Below are 23,474 nucleotides of genomic sequence, written 5' to 3' on the forward strand. Positions count from 1 at the left end.
TGTGTGTGTGTGTGTGTGTGTGTGTGTGTGTGTGTGTGTGTGTGTACTTCTCTCTTCAGCTGGCTGATCTCTTCATTCTTGTTCTTCAGTTGATGTTTTGTCTCCTTCAGCTCTTCATTTCTCTTCTTCCACTCTTCATTCGTCTTCATCCACTGTATGTCATCTGCTTGTTCTTTGCCCTCCAGCTAACAGACAGACAGATGGATGTTGATTTCAACTGTTAGTAAATCATAATCAGACACAGATACACAATAAACATATATTCATCTGTTAGTGTTCCTTTTAATGTGAGAAGTGTTTGACCCTGATGTTCAGTATGAGGTCCTGGAGACGCTGGACTCTTTAACTGCTCTAAAAGATACTAGACATTGTTTTATCACCTCGATACTTCATGACTTATAACTTGTGTTAAACTGCTTCTTGACATCATTATGAACTGATGATATGTTCCAGTAGTCACATTACTTTTTTATATTTTGTAAAACCATTTTGTTAAATTTCCATCTACAAAAATGACATCAATAAAAATCAAATCTTTATCACATTTGATCACAGATTAGATTTAATATGAATAAATAGATTTACTGTTTCACTTCTTTGGGTTTCAGTTATTCTCAGATTTGCTCTCATGGTTAATTTAATCCCAGCAACAAATCAAAGTCACATGAAGAAGATAAAACAATGATCTGGTGAAAAGATGAACCTCAGTGTTCTTGGTCATCAGCTGCTTCAGTTCTCTCTCAGCTTCCTCTTTCTGCTGCTTCTCATCAGAGAGCTGTTTGTTAAAGTGGGAGAGAGGAGAGATGAAGTAAATGTTCACATTAATGTCTGGATGAATTCTCATTGTGATCAGCTGGATGATGAAACCTGTTCATACTCAGACAGTTTGACTCAGTTTACTCTGAGTGGATTAATACTGGAAACATAACACTGATTTATCATCTGTTACATCAACAATACTGAATACAGAGATGCTTCTGCTTTAGAGTTATAAAATACCATACCTACTACCTGCAGGAAGAATGTAACTGAATAGTTATACACATTTGTATTACTAGTTCAGTGTCTATCCAGAACATGTCTGTTCACAACAGGCTGAATGTTTGGTCTGTGGTGTTGCTGCTTGCAGCTTTCTAGAGAACTGATCATACAAACAACTAAACACTCAACTCTGCTCTTCATTGGTCCTCAGTAATACACCTGATATAGTTGAGTCACATCACGACTACTCAGAAACACCGGTAGAATAAACTCTGGTTTGCTGGTAAAAACACACCAAGTCTGACTACTAGTGGTCAGAAACACTGATGAAATACACTTATCAGATGAATTAATTACCAAATAGGTTTATTCAAAGTTTATTAATATTAAACAAAACTGCACCAATCTTGTCCCTGCATGTCCTCTGGTCCTGATCGTTACACCCTCCTAGTGTGAAGTAGATTGGACTCTATTATGAAACATGTATTCTAATGTGTCTTTCACCACTTTTTAGCTCCTGAAAATATTTTTGTGACAATAAACATCTTCATTGTTCTTTATTCTGATGAGAGATAAAACAATTGTATTTCAAAAGAGACTTCATCTTTTCCAGTGAACAGCACTGACAGCGTAACATTGTGTTGATCTGAGTGATGTGTAGGTGTTTGTATATGTGTGTTTACTTCTCTCATCAGCTGGCTGATGCTTTCATCCTTCATCTTCAGTTGACGCTTCAGATCTTCATTAGTCTTCTTCATCTGTGCATCAGCTGCTTGTTTGTCCTCCAGCTAACAGACAGACAGATGGATGTTGATTTCAACTGTTAGTAAATCATAATCAGACACAGATACACAATAAACATATATTCATCTGTTAGTGTTTCTTTTAATGTGAGAAGTGTTTGACCCTGATGTTCAGTATGAGGTCCTGGAGACGCTGGACTCTTTAACTGCTCTAAAAGATACTAAACATTGTTTTATGACCTCGATACTTCATGACTTTTAACTTGTGTTAAATTGCTTCTTGACATCATTATGAACTGATGATTTGTTCCAGTAGTCACATTACTTTGTCTGTTAAACCTGGTTAAATACAGTGGACTTTCATCTGCTTGATATCTGTGAATAGTGTTTTCATCTCACTCGTCTCAGTTAAACACAAAAACATTGCAATATGTGTTTTTGTTGATTTATTTTCTCTGAACCAATAAACAGCAGTAGAGGGACTTTAATCTTGTCAGCACACAATTAAGGAGTGAAAGTGGGAAGAACAAAGTAGGCGTGTCAGTCATCTAAATCCAGAAAGTTAATAATGATCATATTAACCTCTTTTTTCTTCGATTCCAACTCATTCTTCAGTTTCTCCACTTCCCTCTGAGCGTCCTCCCTTCTCTGTGTCTCCTTTAGGAGCTGACTGTGGATATCAGCCTGGTTTCCCTCCAGCTGGTAGAGAAGAGAGACAAGAAGAAAGACTAGATAAGAGACATGCTCTATTTTCAGCCATGGGAGTGATAATACAACACAATCACACCTAAAAACACAACAATGACATGGCTGGAAACAAATCACTATGTTGATGAGAAGATATAGAAAAGGAGAAAAACAGCTAAATACATTGTTGAAAGTAAAATAATTAACCATGGCCGTGTTGTCCTGCAGCTCTTTTTCCTTCATCTGAACTTCTGGCTCAGCTTGGTGTCTCCTCTGCTGTTCATCCTGGAGCTGAGGAGAGACACATTCTTTCAATAGAATATATTTTAAAGGAACAAGACAACACTAACAGATAAAGAGGCTTGTAAAGAAACACATTCATGTACATCAGAAACCCCAGATAAACATTCTCCGTAACGTTGTTTTGTATTATTATTTCAAAACCATAATGTTCTAATTTTGGAAGAGAAACCTTTATTGGAGAATACAAACACTAACCTCCCTGTTCTTAGCCTGCAGCTCCTCCTCCAGGGTCTGAACTCTGTTCTCAGCTTCATGTCTCCTCTGCTGCTCATCCTGGATCTTCTGTCTGGAAACTGTCTGCCACTTAAACTGAAAGAGAGGAGACAGAGGTTAGAGACAAGATGAGAGACATGTCTCTTATTAGGGAATGCAATCATAAATATTAAATATATCTCATGGTCTGATTTGTGTGAATTTTGCATTTTCACTACAGTTGAGAACACTCAGCTGTTCCTGTTAGAAACTCTGCAGTTCAACAGTTTGACCAGAAAAACACATGATATAAAAACTACCACTTACCCCAGAGGAGGAAGAACGGACTGGAGCGGCTCGGCTTCTTTCCAACTGGGGACAAATGGAGAGGTTAAGAGAAAACGTGACAAACGTCACTAAGGTAACATTCAGAACAAAACACCGGTCTGGAGCACCGGTCTCTCGTTTGAGTCCTGTGTTTGTTGGACCCTCCAACTTCCCTACCCGCCCACCATAAGTGGTCTTTCTAACTTTATATTCTACGTAACTAGCTCTGAAGTTAGACTTCCGTCACTAGACAACATGCTACAAACTCCACGTTACAACCGTCACTACAAATCACTGCTCCTTCATGCAGGCGTGTAATATTCACGCCTCAGCGGGGCAAAGCGTGACACTGACACACTTTCTTCCGGTTTATTACATGCTTTACCGTGAGACTGGGCTGCCCCTATAATACTAGGAGACAGAGATGCAGCCGCTTAGCTTGGGAGAAAAGTGAATAAACTCCAAAATTAGTTATTACGCATTCTTGAACTGAACAAAATGATTCTATTTAGTTAAGTGATTTGTGATTTCTGCCTCCACAGTGAACCAGCCTGCTCAACACTGAACTTTCTCATGTTGACAGTGGTTCATCCTCATTAGAGCTACTCTAGATATATCAATAGATACAGCAAAGATAAGGTAGAGAGATGAACCTCTATGTTGTTGGACTCCATCAGGGTCTGCAGGTTGGTCTCCATCCTCTGAATCTGATCCTGGAGCTGCTGGACTTCAGCTTCTTTTTCTTTAAACTGGGAGGAAAGAGAAGATGAGAGACAATATATATAGATATATAAAAAAAACATAATATTTAATATAACAATATATATATAAATATAAAAAATCCGACGCGTTCGGTTCGCTAGTCACGGTTCGGGCGTGTATGAATTGTTCGGTTCATTTGAAATAAGTTATGAGGCAGATTGTGTGTTTTTTTCATGTAGAGTTAGGCTCCCGTTTATTGTCATACTACAGATGGGGAACAGACTCACAGATTTCAGTCAAAAAGGCGTCCGCAGAAAAAAACTTCAAATAAAGTTTTCGGGGGAAAAAACTGCGACTGTCAGTCAGTTTAGGAAATGATGAGTAGACACGATAAAGTCCAGTTAGAGGATCCACCAGCATCGTTTGGCTCTGCTGTATGGGAGCATTACGGCTTTAGTGTTACCATGAAAATGACGGAAAAAAGTGTTGGATAAAACGGCGATTATGTAAACACTGTGCAACATGTGTGGTTTATGCTAACAGCAACTCTTCCAATATGATGAACCATTTATGAAGACATCGCTCCGGTGTGTCCGTCGATGGCGCAAGGAGAAGAGAGACGGGTATAAAGAGCAACTCCTCCCTGCAGCATTTAAACAACCTCTACATGCAGACTCAGACAGGGAAAAAAACATAACTACAGCATTGGGGAGGTTTATAGTGAAAGATATGCAGCCTTATGTAGTCGTGGAGGACGCTGGATTTCAGCATATGATTAACGTAACGTTACTTGAGCCGCGCTATAATATTCCGTCTCGCCCACACTTCAGCAACACAGTAATTCCCGAACAAACACGACAAGGAATTGTGAAAGAATTGTCAAACACATACGGCGTAGCTCTTACTACAGACGGATGGACATCCAGGGCTACTGAAAGTTACTGAACTGTGACTGGCTGAACCACCACATCACTTCAGAGTGGGAGATAAAAAGTTATGTTTTGCAGACGCGCCGCCTTCATGAGAGCCACACAGTGAGCATCTCTCTGAAGCACTGAAACAAGCAGTGACAGATTGGAAACTGGAGAGCTGCAGAGGGGCAACAGCACAATCCCTGTAATGTGTTTTATATTTATTTATTATTTTTAAATAACACAATAACACAGAAATTCAACCGTATTCCTCCAAATACTGCACTTTGTGAGTGGAAAAACTAATCTTTCAATAAGAGCTGATAATCAGGGAATTGAGACATATGTTATACTGTTGTTGTTGTTTTTTAGTATAGTTCTGGCTGAGCCTATACTTCAATTAATGTTGATGGCCTTAGTCTATAATTACATCATATTCATATGAAAATAACAAAGCTGTATTTTTTGTTTGCACTAATGACTGTAGAAGACCTATTCTTTCAATTAATATTTGACAATGAAGAAGTGTTTATGTTCCTTATATAAAGCCATACTTTTCTTAAGGCAAACATTTGTTAACTTATTTTTGCCAAATAAATGAAAAGCATGTTGAAATCAGAACATGACCTCCTCGCTGTAACATAAATGAACCGAACCGAAAACCGTGACCCCAAAACCGTGATATGAACCGAACCGTGAATTTTGTGAACCGTTCCACCCCTAATATATCTAGATCTATATAGGTATAGATCTAGATATATTATACTCAGATGGAGAAGCTAAAAAAAAGAAGGAAAAAAAAGAAAAAATATTCTGAGGAAAAGATATAAACCTCCTGAATGTTGGCGTCTGATTCCTTCTGTTGTTTCTCCAACTTCATCTTCAGTGTCTCAGCTTCTTCCTTCTTCTGCTGTTCATCCTTGGGGATTCCCTGGATCATATTAAGACATACAACTGAACATCGTATACAATGACCCATCAACCCCAATCATCTGATTTCTGCTGAATAACTAGTGATAAATATCAGCTCTCTATATATTATAAATTCTGCATTTCAGCAGCATGTGGGATGTAAGATAATGTTTCCCCTCAGTATATAATATACTGTCCAAGTTCAGATCCTCTCTGCTGCTCTTCTGCTTTCATTAAACCTTTCAGAGCTGCACAGTTTGATCTGTTAATGAATCCAGTCTGATTATCTCTGATCTCATTCACAATCTATGAGTCATAATAATGGACATATCACATTAACGGACTTACTCTGTGTTTCCTTGGATTACTGTTTTTTTTTATGTCAGGAAACCTCATATATCTATATGTGTGTGTATATATATATGTATATACTTATATAATGACCACTTACCCGAAAGAAAATGGAAAAGCTGCTCCGGGTGTTTATAATTCTCTCCAGCTGGAAGGAGGAGGACATGAAGAGACACATGAGAACCACATTAAATCATGAGAGTAATGATTCAACCTGATGGTTCAGTTACACTGAGTACAATATGAACAAGTAGCTTCATATTCAGTCAAGTGGATCTCAGTAAACACTTTGATCATCTAGTGTTCCTCAAACAGCAGACATGTTGAGTTGAGAGTCTGTCTGCAGGTTAGAGGCTCAGATGAGAGAACTCATTCAACCTGATCTATCTCTGTCTCTATTGATTCTGTATTAATAATAGAGAGATGAAGATGAAGACATGAACCTCTTTGTTCTCCAGCTCTTCCTTCAGGCTCTGCAGCTCGTTCTCGTTCCTCTTCTTCTCTTCATGGAGCTGCTGCAGCTCAGCTCCTTTAGTTTCTACCTGGAAGGACAGAGACAAGGTGGAGAGAGACAATGAGAGACATGTTGAATTATTAATTATTCATTTATTAGTTCTGGTCTTGTTTGATCTACACTATGGATGACATATATAATGGGACTTCAAACTGAAATCAATGTGTTATATTATTAAAGTGAAGATGAACCTCGTTCTTCTTGGTCTCCAGCAGCTCCTCTTTCAGGATCTGAACCTCCTTCTTCTGCTCCTCCTGGAGCTGCTGCTCCTCCTGGAGCTGCTGCTCAGATCTCTTCTTCTTAAACTGAGAGGAGAGATGATGAACAGAGACGTGATACAAGACATGATTTTATTTTATAACATACCACACAATATGTTTTCCTTGCATTTCTGGCTCATCTCTCTTATTTCCCTTATTTTAGTCTCCTCTAACGTTTGCTTCATCTTCATCTCTTTGTCTGAATCGTGCCTCTTCTGTTCCATTTCTGTTGAACCTCTGAACATCAGTTAAAGTTAGCTCTCAGTCATCACTGCTCTTGTTCTCTTCTTAGTTCTTTTTGAAACATAGATCCTGTTTGTTCAACTTGCTCAGATCAAACATTATTTATAGTAATGTCCTCTTTCTTTACTTACATGTTTGCTCTTCTTCTTTCCGTTTCCCTTCAGAACCTCTATTTCCACCGTTTCATGTATCATGAGCTGCTCTCTCTCTCTTTCTTCAGTGACACACTGATCTACACTTTTATTAATTTCAGAACCGTTCTTCTTTTCTCCTTTTTCAGTTTTATCCGAGTGACTTCTCTTTGTCTCTGTGTGAAAACAGTATACAATAAGATTTAAAATGGGTTATTAAAATAAAACACCTAACATTTTGACTGATTGGAAATAAAAGTAGACATACAACCACATTTTAAAAACATCATAAAAACTGTAAGAATAACTTTTACTCATTAATTTGTGACTTACTAATTATGTTTTGTCTCCATTTCCACAAAACAAAGAGAAGCAACACGATGCAAACAGCCAAACTAACAGCTAAACCAGTTGTGACAGGAGAAGAGCTGGACTGGACGTTAAAGAAATCATCTGAAATGATAAAAACAGAATTACATTAATATAAATCCTTAGCAATTTGAAACTAAAATAGTAAATCACATAATAAAAAACAATTTTTTTTTTACTTGAAATAGAGATGTGTGCCTCTCTGGTCTGGTTGGTGTTCTTCTGTTGGAGTCTACAGGTGAAGCTGTTGCTGTGTCTCTTCTCCACAGTCACTCTGCTGCTGACAGTATAGAGGTCATCAGGACCTCTGACTGTCTCTGGAGGTCCAGCAGAGAGGAGGTTCCCCTCACCGTCCAGCCACAACACCTCAGGCTCTGGATACCAGCCTTCAGACCTGCAGTCTATCATCACTCCTCTGGTGGCCTTATCGATCCCTGCTAAAGTTATGACCGGGTAGGAAGCAGAACCTGATGCAGAGTAAAAGGAAACATTTAAAACAGAAGTCAGCAATACAATCACCACACAAATGATTACATATATTGTATATAATAAATATCCTCTGCATTAGCGTTGCCTTTAAACTTAATTCTAACAGAGATGACCATGGTTTCTATACGGCAAATAAACACAGTTGGTCCCTGAACTGATGATGAAGCAGCTTGAAGTCAAAGGGGTCACATAAAGTATTTACTGCTGCCAATACTAAAACTTGAAAATTCAGAAACAGTTTGCATCGGAAAGCCGGTCCTAGATTATTGCATATCAGATTATGTGTTTGTTAAACTCTGTTAGGTGTCATATACAGTCCGCTACTCAACCTAGTGAGAAACCTTTTCTGCCCATGACATCTACAACTGAGCTGTTCTTATAAAACATGTTTAACCCTCATTTATACTGATGTTTCATGTCGTTGTGTTCTTCATCTCCCAACATCACTGGCTGACTATGACGAGCTGTTTAAACATTTAATAGTTAACCTTGACTATCCAGAATTAACATTAGAGATATCTTCAACGTCATTGTGTCTAGTCAGAACGACAGTTAGAGATATCTGTGGTTCAGTTCTGACTATCCTAAATAACAGTTACAGATATCTATAACCTCATTATGATTAGTCAGATTTGTTGTTATGACGTTGCTCATCAAAGGCTTCCCATTGGATATCGGCCCAACAAAGCATCTGAACAGTGTCAGCAGAAGCTTTTGCTAACTTGGATAATTCGGTAAAGTGTGAAAGATATTCACAGATTCAAACTTCCCGGATCAATAACTCATAAGTTATTAAAACACCAACGAGGGCTCTTTCTAACTGTAGTGAGGTAGACCACGAGCTGCAACCTCACTTTAATCACAACGAGCCTTAAGTCCTCCGAGCTGTTCACATTACATCGGTCTCAATGTGCAGCCGGCTGTGGCCAATGAGAGCTTTGTTCACTAGAGAGTTGTGTAGAAATGTACAGTGTGTTGTAGATTTATTGTCTCCAGACATACTTTATACACCCATACGGCTGCAGTGAAGCGCCATCGTAGTTTTGAATAGCTTCCGCCCCCTTCTGACCTCATTACAGATATCTGCAACCTCATTTCACCTAGTCACAACTCGTGTGTGTAGATACACTGTGTCCACTTACCAACAACAAGCTCAACGAAAGATCCTTTACTCAGGTCTGGAACATAGCATTTGTATCTCCCCTTATCAGAAAGTTTCACTTTGGAGAGTTTCAGTGAAATGTTTCCGTGCTTCAGTCCATCAGTGAACAGTGATGTTCTTCCTGTGTAGGATGGATCTTTAACATGTACGAGGTCCTTGCCAGCACGCCACGCAAAGACAAATATAGAATTCAGGTCGGATCTCGTCCACTCCAACGTCATGGCAGCAACATCCTCTGCAGGTTCCAGATGGCATGGCAAAATGATGTCATCGCCAACTAATGCTACTATTGGCTGAGGTGGACCAATCATCTGAGACTGACCTGAAGAAATAGATATGTTAATTCATTCCTGCAGTAGGAAGGAGTTAAATATGTTCATTTCTATAAGGCTCGTTGTACATTATTATACTGTGCTAATAGCAGCAGACAGCAGTGGAATGTAACTTTACTCAAGTACTGTTCATATAGAAGGTATCCTATCTACAACATGTTCACTACAATGTATTTCATTTGTTTTTCCTGAACAGTTTTCCGTAGCAACTAAAGCACAAGTTGCTTTAGTGTTAAAAGTGATTATGTCACTTTATAATGACGTCAATAACTGTAGACAACATGTGCTTATACTGTAGATGACATTGAAACACTTCAGTTCTCTGAAACAAACCAAAAGCTTCAAGAACCAATGACATCATGTTTTTGTGAGAGTGCCCAAAAACACTGAACATCAGTCTTTAAGCTTTCATTTAATGACATATATTGATATGATTTGATGTGACTTTAATACTTTGTGTGAGTTACCTCCCAGAGAGTGTGTTAGGAGAAGATGGAAAACCAAAACACTGAGGGGTCTGAGCGGAGACTGAAGGGACAGTCCGGTCCTCTGGGGAAGCATCTTAACGCTCTGAAAATCAAATGATACCATGCAGCGATACATCATATGGAAAAAATATATGCTTTGGAAAGCAGCAAAATAACTAATAAAGTTAAAACAATACCATTAATACTGTGACGTGTCCATGTAATATAGTTGAACTTTCATTTCTGCAACACAGACGGTCCTATAGAGAGTTCATATGGATACTATCTATGTATGGGGCAGTTAAAACTGAGATATGCTTTAACTTTTCATACCAACATGGCAGAGACGGCTCCTTAATGAATTTTAAAAGTGCTTTGATTCTGCCAAACTCGTTCAATAGTTTATCCTTCATTAGAGCTCTTTACGTGAGATACAAAGTCCACTGACTGCTATAAAAATGATAAAGAAAATGTTGCTGTCAAAACTAAAAAGCGTCCATTTAAAATAATCAACACAATTACTCAACATTTGAAAGACATTTCCTCGATGGTTTCAATGTTTTACACCGGTTTTAAAATAGACTTAATTATCTGTTAGAGAGTATTATACTACAGAGCCCACGACTCTGAATGTAGACCCACTTTTAATGTCGATAAAGTGATACCGTGTTTAAGAATAGAAGTCAGTTGAATCATTGACAGGCTGTTGACTTTGGCTCTCACTTCTTTTATTTACTGCAGAGTGCTCATGCATTATATTTAGTTTGTAGTGCACATCATGTAGTAACAGCTCATGTAGTTCCCCCCTGAGCTTCCACATGTTATGTATTATATGTCACTTTCAAACTTAACAGCCACAAACTAGAGACCTAGAGCATTCAGAGGATGGATGGATCAGACTAGAGACCTAGAGCACTCAGAGGATGGATGGATCAAACTAGAGACCTAGAGCATTCAGAGGATGGATGGATCAAACTACAGACCTAGAGCATTCAGAGGATGGATGGATCAGACTAGAGACCTAGAGCATTCAGAGGATGGATGGATCAGACTAGAGACCTAGAGCATTCAGATGATGGATGGATCAGACTAGAGACCTAGAGCATTCAGAGGATGGATGGATTAAACTAGAGACCTAGAGCATTCAGAGGATGGATGGATCAAACTAGAGACCTAGAGCATTCAGAGGATGGATGGATCAGACTAGAGACCTAGAGCATTCAGAGGATGGATGGATCAGAGTAGAGACCTAGAGCATTCAGAGGATGGATGGATCAAACTAGAGACCTAGAGCATTCAGAGGATGGATGGATCAGACTAGAGACCTAGAGCATTCAGAGGATGGATGGATCAGACTAGAGACCTAGAGCATTCAGATGATGGATGGATCAGACTAGAGACCTAGAGCATTCAGAGGATGGATGGATTAAACTAGAGACCTAGAGCATTCAGAGGATGGATGGATCAAACTAGAGACCTAGAGCATTCAGAGGATGGATGGATCAGACTAGAGACCTAGAGCATTCAGATGATGGATGGATCAGACTAGAGACCTAGAGCATTCAGAGGATGGATGGATCAGAGTAGAGACCTAGAGCATTCAGAGGATGGATGGATCAAACTAGAGACCTAGAGCATTCAGAGGATGGATGGATCAGACTAGAGACCTAGAGCATTCAGATGATGGATGGATCAGACTAGAGACCTAGAGCATTCAGAGGATGGATGGATCAGACTAGAGACCTAGAGCATTCAGAGGATGGATGGATCAAACTAGAGACCTAGAGCATTCAGATGATGGATGGATCAGACTAGAGACCTAGAGCATTCAGAGGATGGATGGATCAGACTAGAGACCTAGAGCATTCAGAGGATGGATGGATCAGACTAGAGACCTAGAGCATTCAGATGATGGATGGATCAGACTAGAGACCTAGAGCATTCAGAGGATGGATGGATCAGACTAGAGACCTAGAGCATTCAGAGGATGGATGGATCAGACTAGAGACCTAGAGCATTCAGAGGATGGATGGACCAGACTAGAGACCTAGAGCATTCAGAGGATGGATGGATCAGACTAGAGACCTAGAGCATTCAGAGGATGGATGGACCAGACTAGAGACCTAGAGCATTCAGAGGATGGATGGATCAGACTAGAGACCTAGAGCATTCAGAGGATGGATGGATCAGACTAGAGACCTAGAGCATTCAGAGGATGGATGGATCAGACTAGAGACCTAGAGCATTCAGAGGATGGATGGATCAGACTAGAGACCTAGAGCATTCAGAGGATGGATGGACCAGACTAGAGACCGAGAGCATTCAGAGGATGGATGGATCAGACTAGAGACCTAGAGCATTCAGAGGATGGATGGATCAGACTAGAGACCTAGAGCATTCAGAGGATGGATGGATCAGACTAGAGACCTAGAGCATTCAGATGATGGATGGATCAGACTAGAGACCTAGAGCATTCAGAGGATGGATGGACCAGACTAGAGACCTAGAGCATTCAGAGGATGGATGGATCAGACTAGAGACCTAGAGCATTCAGAGGATGGATGGATCAGACTAGAGACCTAGAGCATTCAGAGGATGGATGGATCAGACTAGAGACCTAGAGCATTCAGATGATGGATGGATCAGACTAGAGACCTAGAGCATTCAGAAGATGGATGGCTTTCCTAGCTAGATTGATCAATAAGGGGGTTTCTGAGACGTTTACACAACAGAAGTGCTCGCCATCCAATCACCAAAAAAACGTTGCAGAAATCTCCAAATGTCAAAAGTTTTTGATCTCAAATCACAGCATGACTTTTCATCAATTCTCCAATGGTAAAAAAATCTGTGTAACAAATGGTATCAATCCGAAAAAATTGCTGCAACAACTTATGAGACTTGATAGAGCATGGAGATGGACATCATAGACTTCTATCATAATGTTCTAAACACATTTTTACAATTCATCTAATTCATGTTTATTTATGACTAGAACAACTTGACTCACAGAGCTGAGCTGACTCGCAAATTAATCTACAGGTTCTCAGCTTTCAGATGATGTACAACACTTATATGTGCCATCTACTGTTGACCTGCTATCTCCCCCTAAACACCCCCTGGACCCCCTAAAGACCCCCTGGACCTCCTAAACACCCCCTGGACCTCCTAAAGACCCCCTGGACCCCCTAAAGACCCCCTGGACCTCCTAAAGACCCCCTGGACCCCCTAAAGACCCCCTGGACCCCCTAAACACCCTCTGGACCCCCTAAAGACCCCCTGGACCTCCTAAAAACAGACGGCTCTATTGTGGGTCTCAGAGGGTTAATAACTGAGTTAAACTTTAAACACAGTCTGGTGATTGGGTCTGATTTCCTACGCTCAGAGTGTTTGTAACTGATCACTAGAATAAAATATTACAGCTTCAATCAAAACCACCAGGAATAATATCAATATCCTTTTATTGTCTTAGTAATTTAGAAAAGGGGAGAGTTCAGGAAGTAGTTGTTAGGTCTGCTATCTCACCAGAGGCCTGGACTACGAAACTGGTTCACTTCTTATCAGGGTAGATCTCCATGGTCACTGATGCTGAACGGCTAACCTGTTCTGGAGCAGGTTATGTTCCAGATCAGAGATCAACTTCTATGAAAGCACCTCCTACTGACCCATCAGAGCTCTGTGCTGTGTTTGTATGATAATATTACACACATATGAAGAAGTTTAAGTCATAATCATAATAAAAACAACACAGTTAAACTGAGAAATGCAGGAAGAACAGCAGACTTTATGTTGAGGGTGTTTAAAGCTTTGAATTATGTTTTTATATTTATTTAGTTTTACTTCCTCTTGAGTCCGTTTCACACCGTCAGAGAGGAGGAACACAGCTGAAAGACGCAACATCATACTCACAGTGTAAACTAGGTGTAATCTATTCATCTATTACACTCTGAAAAGTTTTTTATATTTAGACGACTATATCTGACTTTTGAGTGTTCCTCTAAATTAATAAATCTGTTAATTTACACATTCACACATCTGGAGTTTTTTCTTTTTCCAGCTGTTCTTTCTGCATTTAGCAGCTTCATCTGTGTTACTGTTAGTCTGATTAAGAGTTTAACTTCTTCGTATTTGTTCTAATATAGTTTCTTCCTTTGTTAAATGTGTCTCTCTGTCTGCTGTCAGTCAGTCAGTCAGTAGTCTTGTTCATGTCTGTGATCGGTCAGATTCTGTAAACACCTCCTCGTTCATGTGAACGCGCTCATATCCAGACTGAGAAACCCTGAGTTGACTTACCGAGTTGATAACCAGCTTCATAGTAGAGTTTAGTGAGATCTCGGATGTTATGTTAAGTGAAGCCAGATAACCAGAAGACACCCCGGGTATGTTGAACTCGCTTGGTAGTGCAGGAGAGCGTTATCACCAAGCCCTCGGGAAGTGCGTCTGTCGTTGATCCCAGCTCCCGTACAGGGGCGTGTCCAGACATTTTTGATAGGGGTGGCACCAGTGGGGCACTGACTTATGCGGGGGTGGCATGAAGTGTGAGCAGGAGCGCCTGCGCACAGACATATACACTCACGTATGCACGCACACACACACACAAGAAAATACACACACACAACCAGGTGTCGGCATAGCATTAATTTACCATTTTTGTCTCCACAACCCATATCTACTTCACTTACTAACACTGCAAGCAAGAACAGACCTACTAGTCACAACATTCAGGAAAAGGCAACATACAAATGTGATTGAAAACTACCATACTTTATTCTAACCTCAAAACAACCTTCCAAGGTATGATATACAGTACATACAAAAAAGACAATGCACTTTCTGTATAAAGTGCCAACAAAATTACAATAAATAAGCCTGTTTGGGGCAAAACATTTACTTGACAAAACTTGTCACATGTGCCACAGTGTAGTAAGTTACTGTAGTATTCTCAGCAACAGAGAAACCTGAACTCCCAGGTATAAACAAAAGTCACATCCCTCCTCACATACCAGCAAATCCTGTTTTAACATTGTAAAGTGAACTGTTAAATAATGCCAAAATAATTTGTAAATTCCCAAAGTAGGTTACATACAAAAGAAAATCCTTATTCTAAAACAGTCACTTTATAAAGTGCCAACAAAATTAAAATAAATAAGACTCTTTGGGCAAAATATTTACTTGACAAAACTGTGCAAAACTTTACATGTGCAACAATGTAAATGGTTGGAGGTACAGACCGTGTAGAATATTTTATCAACAGAGATAGCTGACCTTACCAGAGCTTATGTGTGCATAAAAAAAGCTTACATCACTTGTAACAAATCTTGTTTCAACACTGATTTGTTACAGTAATAATGCTACAAAATAACCTGTGACTCCAAAAGCCAACATAAGAAAACAATGCACATTAAAAAACACAGTCACTCTCCGTCTTTAAAGTGCAAACATATTTAAAATACATACGCCTCTTTGAACAAATTATTTAACCAAACAAATTATAAGCTTTACATGTGCTAGTGTTGGTTACTCTAGTATTACCTAGTATTACCATTCAAGAGACCCAATCTGTTTTGACAGTTCCTTCCTTCCTTGCTTCCTTCCTCCCTCCCTTCTTCCTGTCCTTCTCTCTTTCTTTCCTCCCTCTGTCCTTCCTCTGTTCTTCATTCCGTCCTTCCTCCCTCCCTTCTTCCTTCCTTGACCTGAGGAAAACAGGAGGGTTAAAACAGTGCAATTCGCCTGTTCTTGTGTTTGCTTGCAAACACTTTGATAAAATCATCCATGTTGAGTGCCCTCGCTCTTCTTGACTCAATACTTAGCAAACCTAAATGGCTTAGTCTGTTGTCTAGCATGGTTGTCCTCAAATGAGTTTGAATGAGCTTTAGAGCTGAACAACTCCGCTCACATGCAGCAACACGGGTCTAACATAACAATGTTACGCAGTACAGAATAGCTCAATGTTAGATTTAACATCGTTGACAGTCAAAACAGTGTTTGCTAATGAGATGAGATGATGACAGCCTTGTGCCAATTACAATAAAAAGAAATAAAACAAGACAGGGTAATGTTTAGTTTATTACCGTTACAGCGTTTAACTACAGGCTCAGTAAGTGTAGTCAAATGTAGGCTACTCACATCTTTCACGACGACGCTCCAGAGACGTGTTGCTTCCATAGACTGACTGTAGAAAAACAGTTTGGTTCACCTGTAGGTTCACCTGTAGGTTCACCTGTAGGTTCACCTGTAGGTTCACCTGTAGGTTCACCTGCTCAAACTTCTTCTTCTTCGCGCCTTTATTTTTGCAGGCTACATACTACTTTAGCGCATCTCTGCCTCTCAGGTTTGAGAAGGAACTGCAACTCTAAACAAGAGTGCAGTTTACATTCAGTGCCGTGGCCCGCCTCTGACTGGGCATATAGACAATCATATTGTAAGATATTGGGGTGGCACTTGGGGTGGCCAATCAGATTTCAGGGGTGGCCTGTGCCACCCAAGGCCACTCCCTGAACATGCCAGTGCTCCCGTAGTGGCCAAACGACGGTACTACAACTTCCGTGTCCTTCAAGTGATGCCGTTGGGTCCATAAAGACCTTTTCCCATAGACTTACATTGAGAAATAGACGTCTGTAACTCAGAGGATAATCTATTTTAAGGTGAATCAACTCCCCAGTATGAACACTCTAATAGTCCTTATGTAGGTCTTAAAAGTTGTAAAACGCACTAACAGCTGAATCCAGAGTTATTTCCCTTCCTCCGTTCATGTGAGTGAGACCCAGTTCGAGGCTGGAGAACAAGCCGTGACCGAGCGGATGCTCTACTGCGCATGTTCCATGTGCCCAAGATCCGGGTACTTTTCCAGACGGAGGTCGAGCTATTTAGGCTTCATGCACCACTGAGCAGCTGTCAGGGCAGATGTGCAGCGAGTCAAGAGCTGCATCCCAAAGCTCTTAATTGCATCCCCGTTTCCCTCACTTGCGTCTCATCCTTGCGTCTTAGTCCCTCCCACCAGGGAAGCATGGAGAGACGCAAGGAAACCATGCGAGGAAAGAGGAAACGAGGAAATACGATTTAAGCGACATGAGACGGTCGTTTCCTCTGAAGCGTCACGTGAAGCGACGTCCGTTTCTGATGACAGCAGCAGCTGATCACATCTGGATCAGCTGTCAGTCGACTGTAACAGCTGTTTGTGTCTGAACTGATCTAATACTAATAAAGACAAGTGCAAGCTGCAGCCTGTATTTCTACTGTGGACTGCTTAGAGGCTCAGGAACCATCTCTACTGGATCAATATCTTTATATTATTTATTCATTATTAGCGTCTGTAGTTATTGATATTCTGATTGTGAGTTCATTATTTAATAACCCAGAATATGACTGTGGTGTTTTTTGAACACTGGACATTATTTATTGTGCTAAAGGGAAAATGTAAATGATGTAACTCATATCAAACCAGACGTTCAGGAATGATCAGCCTCATGTGACTGAATGATGATAATGATGTAAAAGGTGTTTGTTGCTGACAGACAGACTCTCCTTCTCTCTCTGACTTTAATAGTTTCATTAATAAAAGTTAACGGGGGAAATAACAGATCATGAAAAGACAAATCATTCTAATAAATGCAGAAAGTTATTCTAAGTCTGTTCATCAGGTCTTATAAAGCTCTTTCAGTGACAGACTGCTTCACTGAAGGAAGAAGCAGAGCTACTGCAGGTCCTTCTGCTGCTGTTCAGAGCTTCAGTTAACACACATTATAACTAGATGGTGAATCAGAAGACAACTAAAATATAAAACCTTTAATCTGTGATCTGTTTTCACTCCGGTATAAAACTCAGTGATGCTGAGAGGTAAAGTTATCAGATCAGTCTGATCGGCAGCAGCGTCCAATCAGTAACTGATATCCAGTAAGGGGGCGTGTCGGTCGGTATAAGACTTCCGTGCAGGATACACTGGTGTATCCTCGCTCATAGCTCCTCCGGCAAGCCTCCTCGCTCCTCGCTCCTCGCTCCTCGCTCCTCGATGCACAAATAAGAGCTTTGGGACGGTCTTCAAGATGGCGCACCAAAACAACTTCCGGTTCAAGCGAGGATCGAAGAGCGAGGAAACGAAAATTAAGAGCTTTGGGATGCACCCAAGAGGTGCTTCTCATTTCAGCATTTTTTGCCTCCTCGACTCCTCGCTCCTCGGTCCTCGCTCCTCGGTCCTCGATCCTCGATCCTCCGGCTGTGACCCGGAAATCGATCTCAGTCCTCCATCTTGAAGGACGTGCCAATTCATAAAATGCGCATTGAGGAGCGAGGAGGCTTGCTGGAGGAGCTATGAGCGAGGATACACCAGTGCATCCTCCAGTGTTTCCTCCACGGAAGTTTATCCGAAAGGATGCTCCAGTGTTTCCTCTGCTAAAGGAGATAATAAAGGAAGCATTGAAGCTCCTCTCCTTAACTTTTGGTGAATTTGAACAGCTCTTATCATGGCTGCTACTGAGGTACTGAGAGGGTCATTTCACTCCGTTAGGAACCTTCCTGAGCAAAAAGGACTATTCGAACGCAGCCCTGCTCTCAGGAATGAACGGGGCCAACGCCTCCAACGCTGTATCCAGTTCCCTTAGTACATCCATGGTTATCACTCCCAGGGCGTCAAATATAGAGGCTTTGTCACGGCCATCGACGTCCGGTATCGCTGCACAAGGCACCCTTTAATACTGGTATGAAACGCACCAGGCGTTCCATTAATGTGAACCCATCCACAGCAACAGTAACCGCTCTGAGAAAGTGCTCCGGCAGTGTGGTGACGTAGTTTAAAGAGCAAAAAGACACACAGCGGGTGCAGATTGGCCTTACAGGTTAATGCACTGTTCTGTAGTGCTGTTTGGTATTTTCTCTGTAGTAGTGGTAAAAACACAGCTAAGTATGTTTACTAAGAAAGTGTGAATCATCCATTCATTCAGTTATGTCATTGATTCTGGTTGTTGGCTTGACTAGACCCGCTTGACCTACTGAGCCACCCAGGTTGAGCTACTGGAGCCGACCGGAGGGGAAGCGGTGGTCGACCAATCAGAGACAGAGAAAGGTTTGGTTCAGAAAATAACCTGCACAGAAAGAGGAAGTCCTCGTCTATATAGAGAGCTGTATTTCATTCTCAGACAGTCAGCAGCTAAACAACATGGGGGTCACCGCTCTGTGCTTCAGACTGTGTGAGTACTGACTTTATTTATTCTTTTATCTACCTTTTACATCCTGTATATCCAACCGTCTGTCTGATATTCAACTTTGCTCCTTTGTTCATCCAGTGATGCTTGAATTCACTCTGCTGAACAGCTATACTCCGAAAAGTGGTGAGTAACAAATAGAAACTCCTAAAGATACTAAACATTTTGCATCATTCTGTCTATCTAAAGTCTGTATTTGTCTCTATGCTGTGATTTAAGTTCTTACAGTTATGTTTAATATTTTTGGAGAGGTTGAGTTTAATGAATTAATCTCCATGTCACTAGCAAATACCAGAATACATTTTGCAAAAAAAATCCCAATTTAATCTGCCACAAGGTGTAGACAGCTACTGTACAGTGGTTTTGTTGATTTTGTTTCCTGTCATAGTTCTGAACGTTTCTTTTGGGACACTATAATTTCTTTCTCGGTTTCAGATGCAGCTGTTCTTCGTGTCACTCCAAACAGACAGCAATACTTCGAACACGACTCTGTTTCTTTTGACTGTGAGGGATCTGATGGCTCGACTCATTTGAGAGTGATCAGGAATAACCAGGAATCTGATGTAGAATGTGATACTAAGACGCCAACAGGGTCCTGCACCATTAAGAGAGTTTATCAATCAGAAGACGGAGAGTTCTGGTGTGAGACTGAAGGAGGAGAGAGAAGCAACAGTGTCAACATCTCCGTCACCGGTAGGTTTATAGCATCTCCAAAAGCCACTGCATATCTATTTTAACCTGTCATTCAACTGATGATATGCATTGTTCTCAGATCAGATCAAGACAATCAGGTTCACCACGTGTTACCTGGAATTATTGAAGAAAACGTTTCCGTTTTCCTCTCACGCCTCCACGGTGAACGGAGAATCAAAAACCGGAGGAGAGTCTTGATGAATTGAAGTAAATGAGGGGTCATTTACAAACTCTCACACAACTTGTGCAGAATAATCCAAGTCTCACTTATCCGGTCGTAAGATCACTACTTCATAAAACACACGCATCTTCACTAAAACCTGACTATTTAAAACACTATACGGCCAATATACTTCAGGCGAGTAGTGAGCATACGAATGGATCTTGGATTATTCTGCACAAGTTGTGTGAGAGTTAGTAAACTGATGTTTTCATGTAGTTCTGCTGTTGTTAAACGCCCCCCCCCTCCCCCCCCATTTACTTCAATTCATCAAGACTTTTCTCCGTTTTTTGTTTCCCCGTTCATTTTAGAGGCGTGAGAGGAGAGCAAAGGTTTCTTCAATAATTCAAGGTAGCACGGTCAAGTAACATTTTTATTCAATGTATATTTTTACAGAATCTTGCTAAATGTATAGGCAAATGTAAAAACGTGCAGTCACAAACTGATCAACAAATCATTTTTCTATTTTTAGTTTCTAATTAAAGTTCCTAAAGTATGTGTTTTGTCTATGTCTACGGTGAAATCTAAAATGTCTTTAAACATGACACAATCACTGCTAAACTACAGTACAGATGTGTCTGAGGACTTTGTCTGGGATGCCTTCCTCTCTACCTGGAAGCACACTAGGAGTAGTAATACTTATAAATCCCCAAACTAATCTGTAACTTTAACCTAAACCAACCAGCTTCATGGCTTCTATTATTAGGGCTATCTGTCACTGTGTTAAATTACTGCTTACTTGATTCAATCAGCGTTCTATTGTGAGTAATTCTAGTTGTGAGTTTGTACATAAAACTAACGTTTTACTGACATGTTGCTCAGCTGGAAATGTGATCCTGGAGATTCCTGCTCTTCCTGTGACGGAGGGAGACGATGTGACTCTGAGCTGCAGAAATAAGACGACTCCGTCCTCCAACCTCCCGGCCGGTTTCTACAAAGGTGGCCAACCCGTGCAGAGCAGTTCATCCAGGGAGATGACCATCCACAATGTTTCCAAGTCTGATGAAGGCGTCTACGACTGCCGCATCTCTGGAGTTGGAGATTCACCAGGAAGCTGGCTGGCTGTCAGAGGTCAGACAGAACAGTGTTACAAAACAACATATAGACGAGTTGTAGATGAGCAAATTGATGTCACCTCTACTTTGACAAATGTAGTTGTTTGAAGCTTAATATAAATTCAGTATGGCTGTTTTTTAAAGGAATGTGCCTGCCAGTGTCGTAAACATTGTGATCATTGTGATGTGATGTTATCAATATTTATATTTTGCAACGTTTTCACGTTTAAAAAAATATACATTTACACTTAAAGTTCCATACGTAGTGTTATTTGTAATGTTACAGCAAATACCGTTTCTCCTACCATCTCTCCAACATCATCTCATGAAGAGCTCCTCTCCGAAAACGACGACTCCGACGACTCCGACTCCGACGGCTCTCAGCTCCTCATCCTGCTGTCGGTCGTAATCGTCACCATTTTAATGGCGGTTCTGATGTTGGTGGTGGTGGGAGTCCTTCATATGAGGATACACAGAGGTACAGAGAAGTTAACTACATCACCGTAATATGATATGTATCAATAACGAACCACTTAAACAAGAAAGCAACCGTGTAAATCACTTCCAAAGGAGCATTAAAGGTCCCATATCGTGCTCATTTTCAGGTTCATACTTGTATTTTGTGTTTCTACTAGAACATGTTTACATGCTGTAATGTTCAAAAATTCTTTATTTTCCTCATATAGTCTGCCGGAATATACCTGTATTCACCCTCTGTCTGAAACGCTTCGTTTTAGTGCATTTCAACGGAATTGCATTGCTAGGCAACAGTTTGGGTCAATGTTTACTTCCTGTCAGCTGATGTCATTCACATAAAGTGCAACAGGAAATAAACTGGGACACATTTAGAATGTTTACGTTTAAAACCGTGTAATGATTTAAATATATTGTAGATTTGTGACATCACAAATGGACAGAAATCCTGACGGCTTGTTTCAAACGCACAATTTTCTGAATACGGCTGCGTGTATTTCTCCGTATATTGAACGTTTTGATACTTTAACAGTATTTATATATCACTTAAACCTGCTTTATAATATAAAAGACATGAAAATCTCACTTTTTACAATATGGGACCTTTAATGTCAAATGCCGCCTTCAACAAGCTCAACCCATCAGATGTTTTAGGTTATAAGTTTGAAATTAGAGCCGTGATTGTAAGAAACTCAAAAACTATTGCAAGGCTGCGCTGAAGCAGCCGTTATATTATATATATTATATATGTTATATATATATTGTATTGATGGTTACTAAACAGTTCAAAACAGACATATAAACAAGTAATTTCCTGTGTATCAAATTATGTTTCCCAGAAAGAGCTACAGTCTAGTTTAACTATACAATAATCTAATGTTGTGGGGAAAAACAACCGAACTAACCAACAAATGTACTGAGCTATATCCTGTTTTAACACAGTTGTGTTTGTAGTATTCTTTAATATTTAACAGTTTTACACAGTTGACGATGTTACACTAACTGTACAACGCATCAGTGTGAATCAAGTCGGTTGATAAATATTTTACACTTTTTGAAATATCAAACCTTAAATGTCTTTTCTGTGTTTCTGTTGATGTCAATATATTTTTGCTTTTCTATCCGTCAGTTTCCTCAAAGACGCCAACAGCAGCGTCACGCTCAGATGAGGACAGTCATAATGGTGAGGACTGTAGTTGTTTATAACAACTTTGTAAGCTTTTTAACTTAATGACTAAAGAATTAAAACTAAATGTGTTTTCTGTGTCAGTCAATGGAGAGGACGCTGCAGAGCATCCAGACGGCGTGACGTATGCAGTTGTCGTCACAAAACCCAGAAAAAACAAAGGTAACCTGATGTAAGGAACACAGCAAGACTTTAATGGATTACTTATATATTTATTGTTTTATATTTTATAAGCACATGTACACTTTGAGAGACACAGCGTATATATCATCTTTAAGAAGGTTAACCACAGAGAAAATGAAAATAACGAGAAGAGTTCCTGTCCCTCATGTTCGAGGTGACAGTTGAGGTGTTGGTTGAGAGAGCAACACCATGTGGATTATTTTTACATTTTCTCAGTGTGTGGTTCACTGGGTGTTTTATTTTAGACGCTGCAGATGCTGCTGATAATTTGAGCCTCCATCTCAAGTCCAACTACAGCAGAAAACCACAAACTGATGAAGGTGAGGGGTCCTTTTCACCCCTTCAGTCTATTAACAGTATTTATAATTAACCGTGTGTCTCTTGCTTTCTGAT

At 40.2% G+C, this 23,474-nt stretch overlaps 2 protein-coding genes and 1 long non-coding RNA gene across 4 annotated transcripts in view; 1 reads left to right on the forward strand and 2 right to left on the reverse strand.

Annotated features, from left to right (window-relative positions):
* The window catches only part of LOC141760471 (uncharacterized), a 53,941-nt gene that overhangs the window by 12,636 nt on the left and 17,831 nt on the right, over positions 1-23,474 (reverse strand). The window contains exon 3 of one of the 2 annotated variants that reach the window (XR_012592371.1): positions 6,218-6,257. The exons of the other annotated variant lie outside the window; for it this stretch is intronic. This is a non-coding gene — a long non-coding RNA (uncharacterized LOC141760471). Of the gene's footprint in view, positions 1-6,217; positions 6,258-23,474 lie in introns of those variants that run through there. 2 annotated transcript variants of the gene reach the window in all.
* Positions 6,417-9,595, reverse strand: LOC141761257 (butyrophilin subfamily 3 member A2-like). The gene is made up of 5 exons (XM_074624588.1): positions 9,258-9,595; positions 7,806-8,093; positions 7,658-7,710; positions 6,553-6,651; positions 6,417-6,449 (listed from the first exon to the last, which is right to left on the reverse strand). Exons 1-5 carry the CDS (start codon positions 9,586-9,588, stop codon positions 6,417-6,419), a joined length of 804 nt encoding a protein of 267 aa, XP_074480689.1. The 5' UTR covers positions 9,589-9,595.
* LOC141760210 (low affinity immunoglobulin gamma Fc region receptor III-A-like) lies at positions 19,351-21,580 on the forward strand. Its single transcript, XM_074622817.1, has 3 exons — positions 19,351-19,396; positions 19,706-19,963; positions 21,006-21,580. Exons 1-3 carry the CDS (start codon positions 19,354-19,356, stop codon positions 21,344-21,346), a joined length of 642 nt encoding a protein of 213 aa, XP_074478918.1. The 5' UTR covers positions 19,351-19,353; the 3' UTR covers positions 21,347-21,580.

The sequence above is a fragment of the Sebastes fasciatus genome, chromosome 22 (assembly GCF_043250625.1).
Source record: "Sebastes fasciatus isolate fSebFas1 chromosome 22, fSebFas1.pri, whole genome shotgun sequence".
Lineage (NCBI taxonomy): Eukaryota > Metazoa > Chordata > Actinopteri > Perciformes > Sebastidae > Sebastes > Sebastes fasciatus.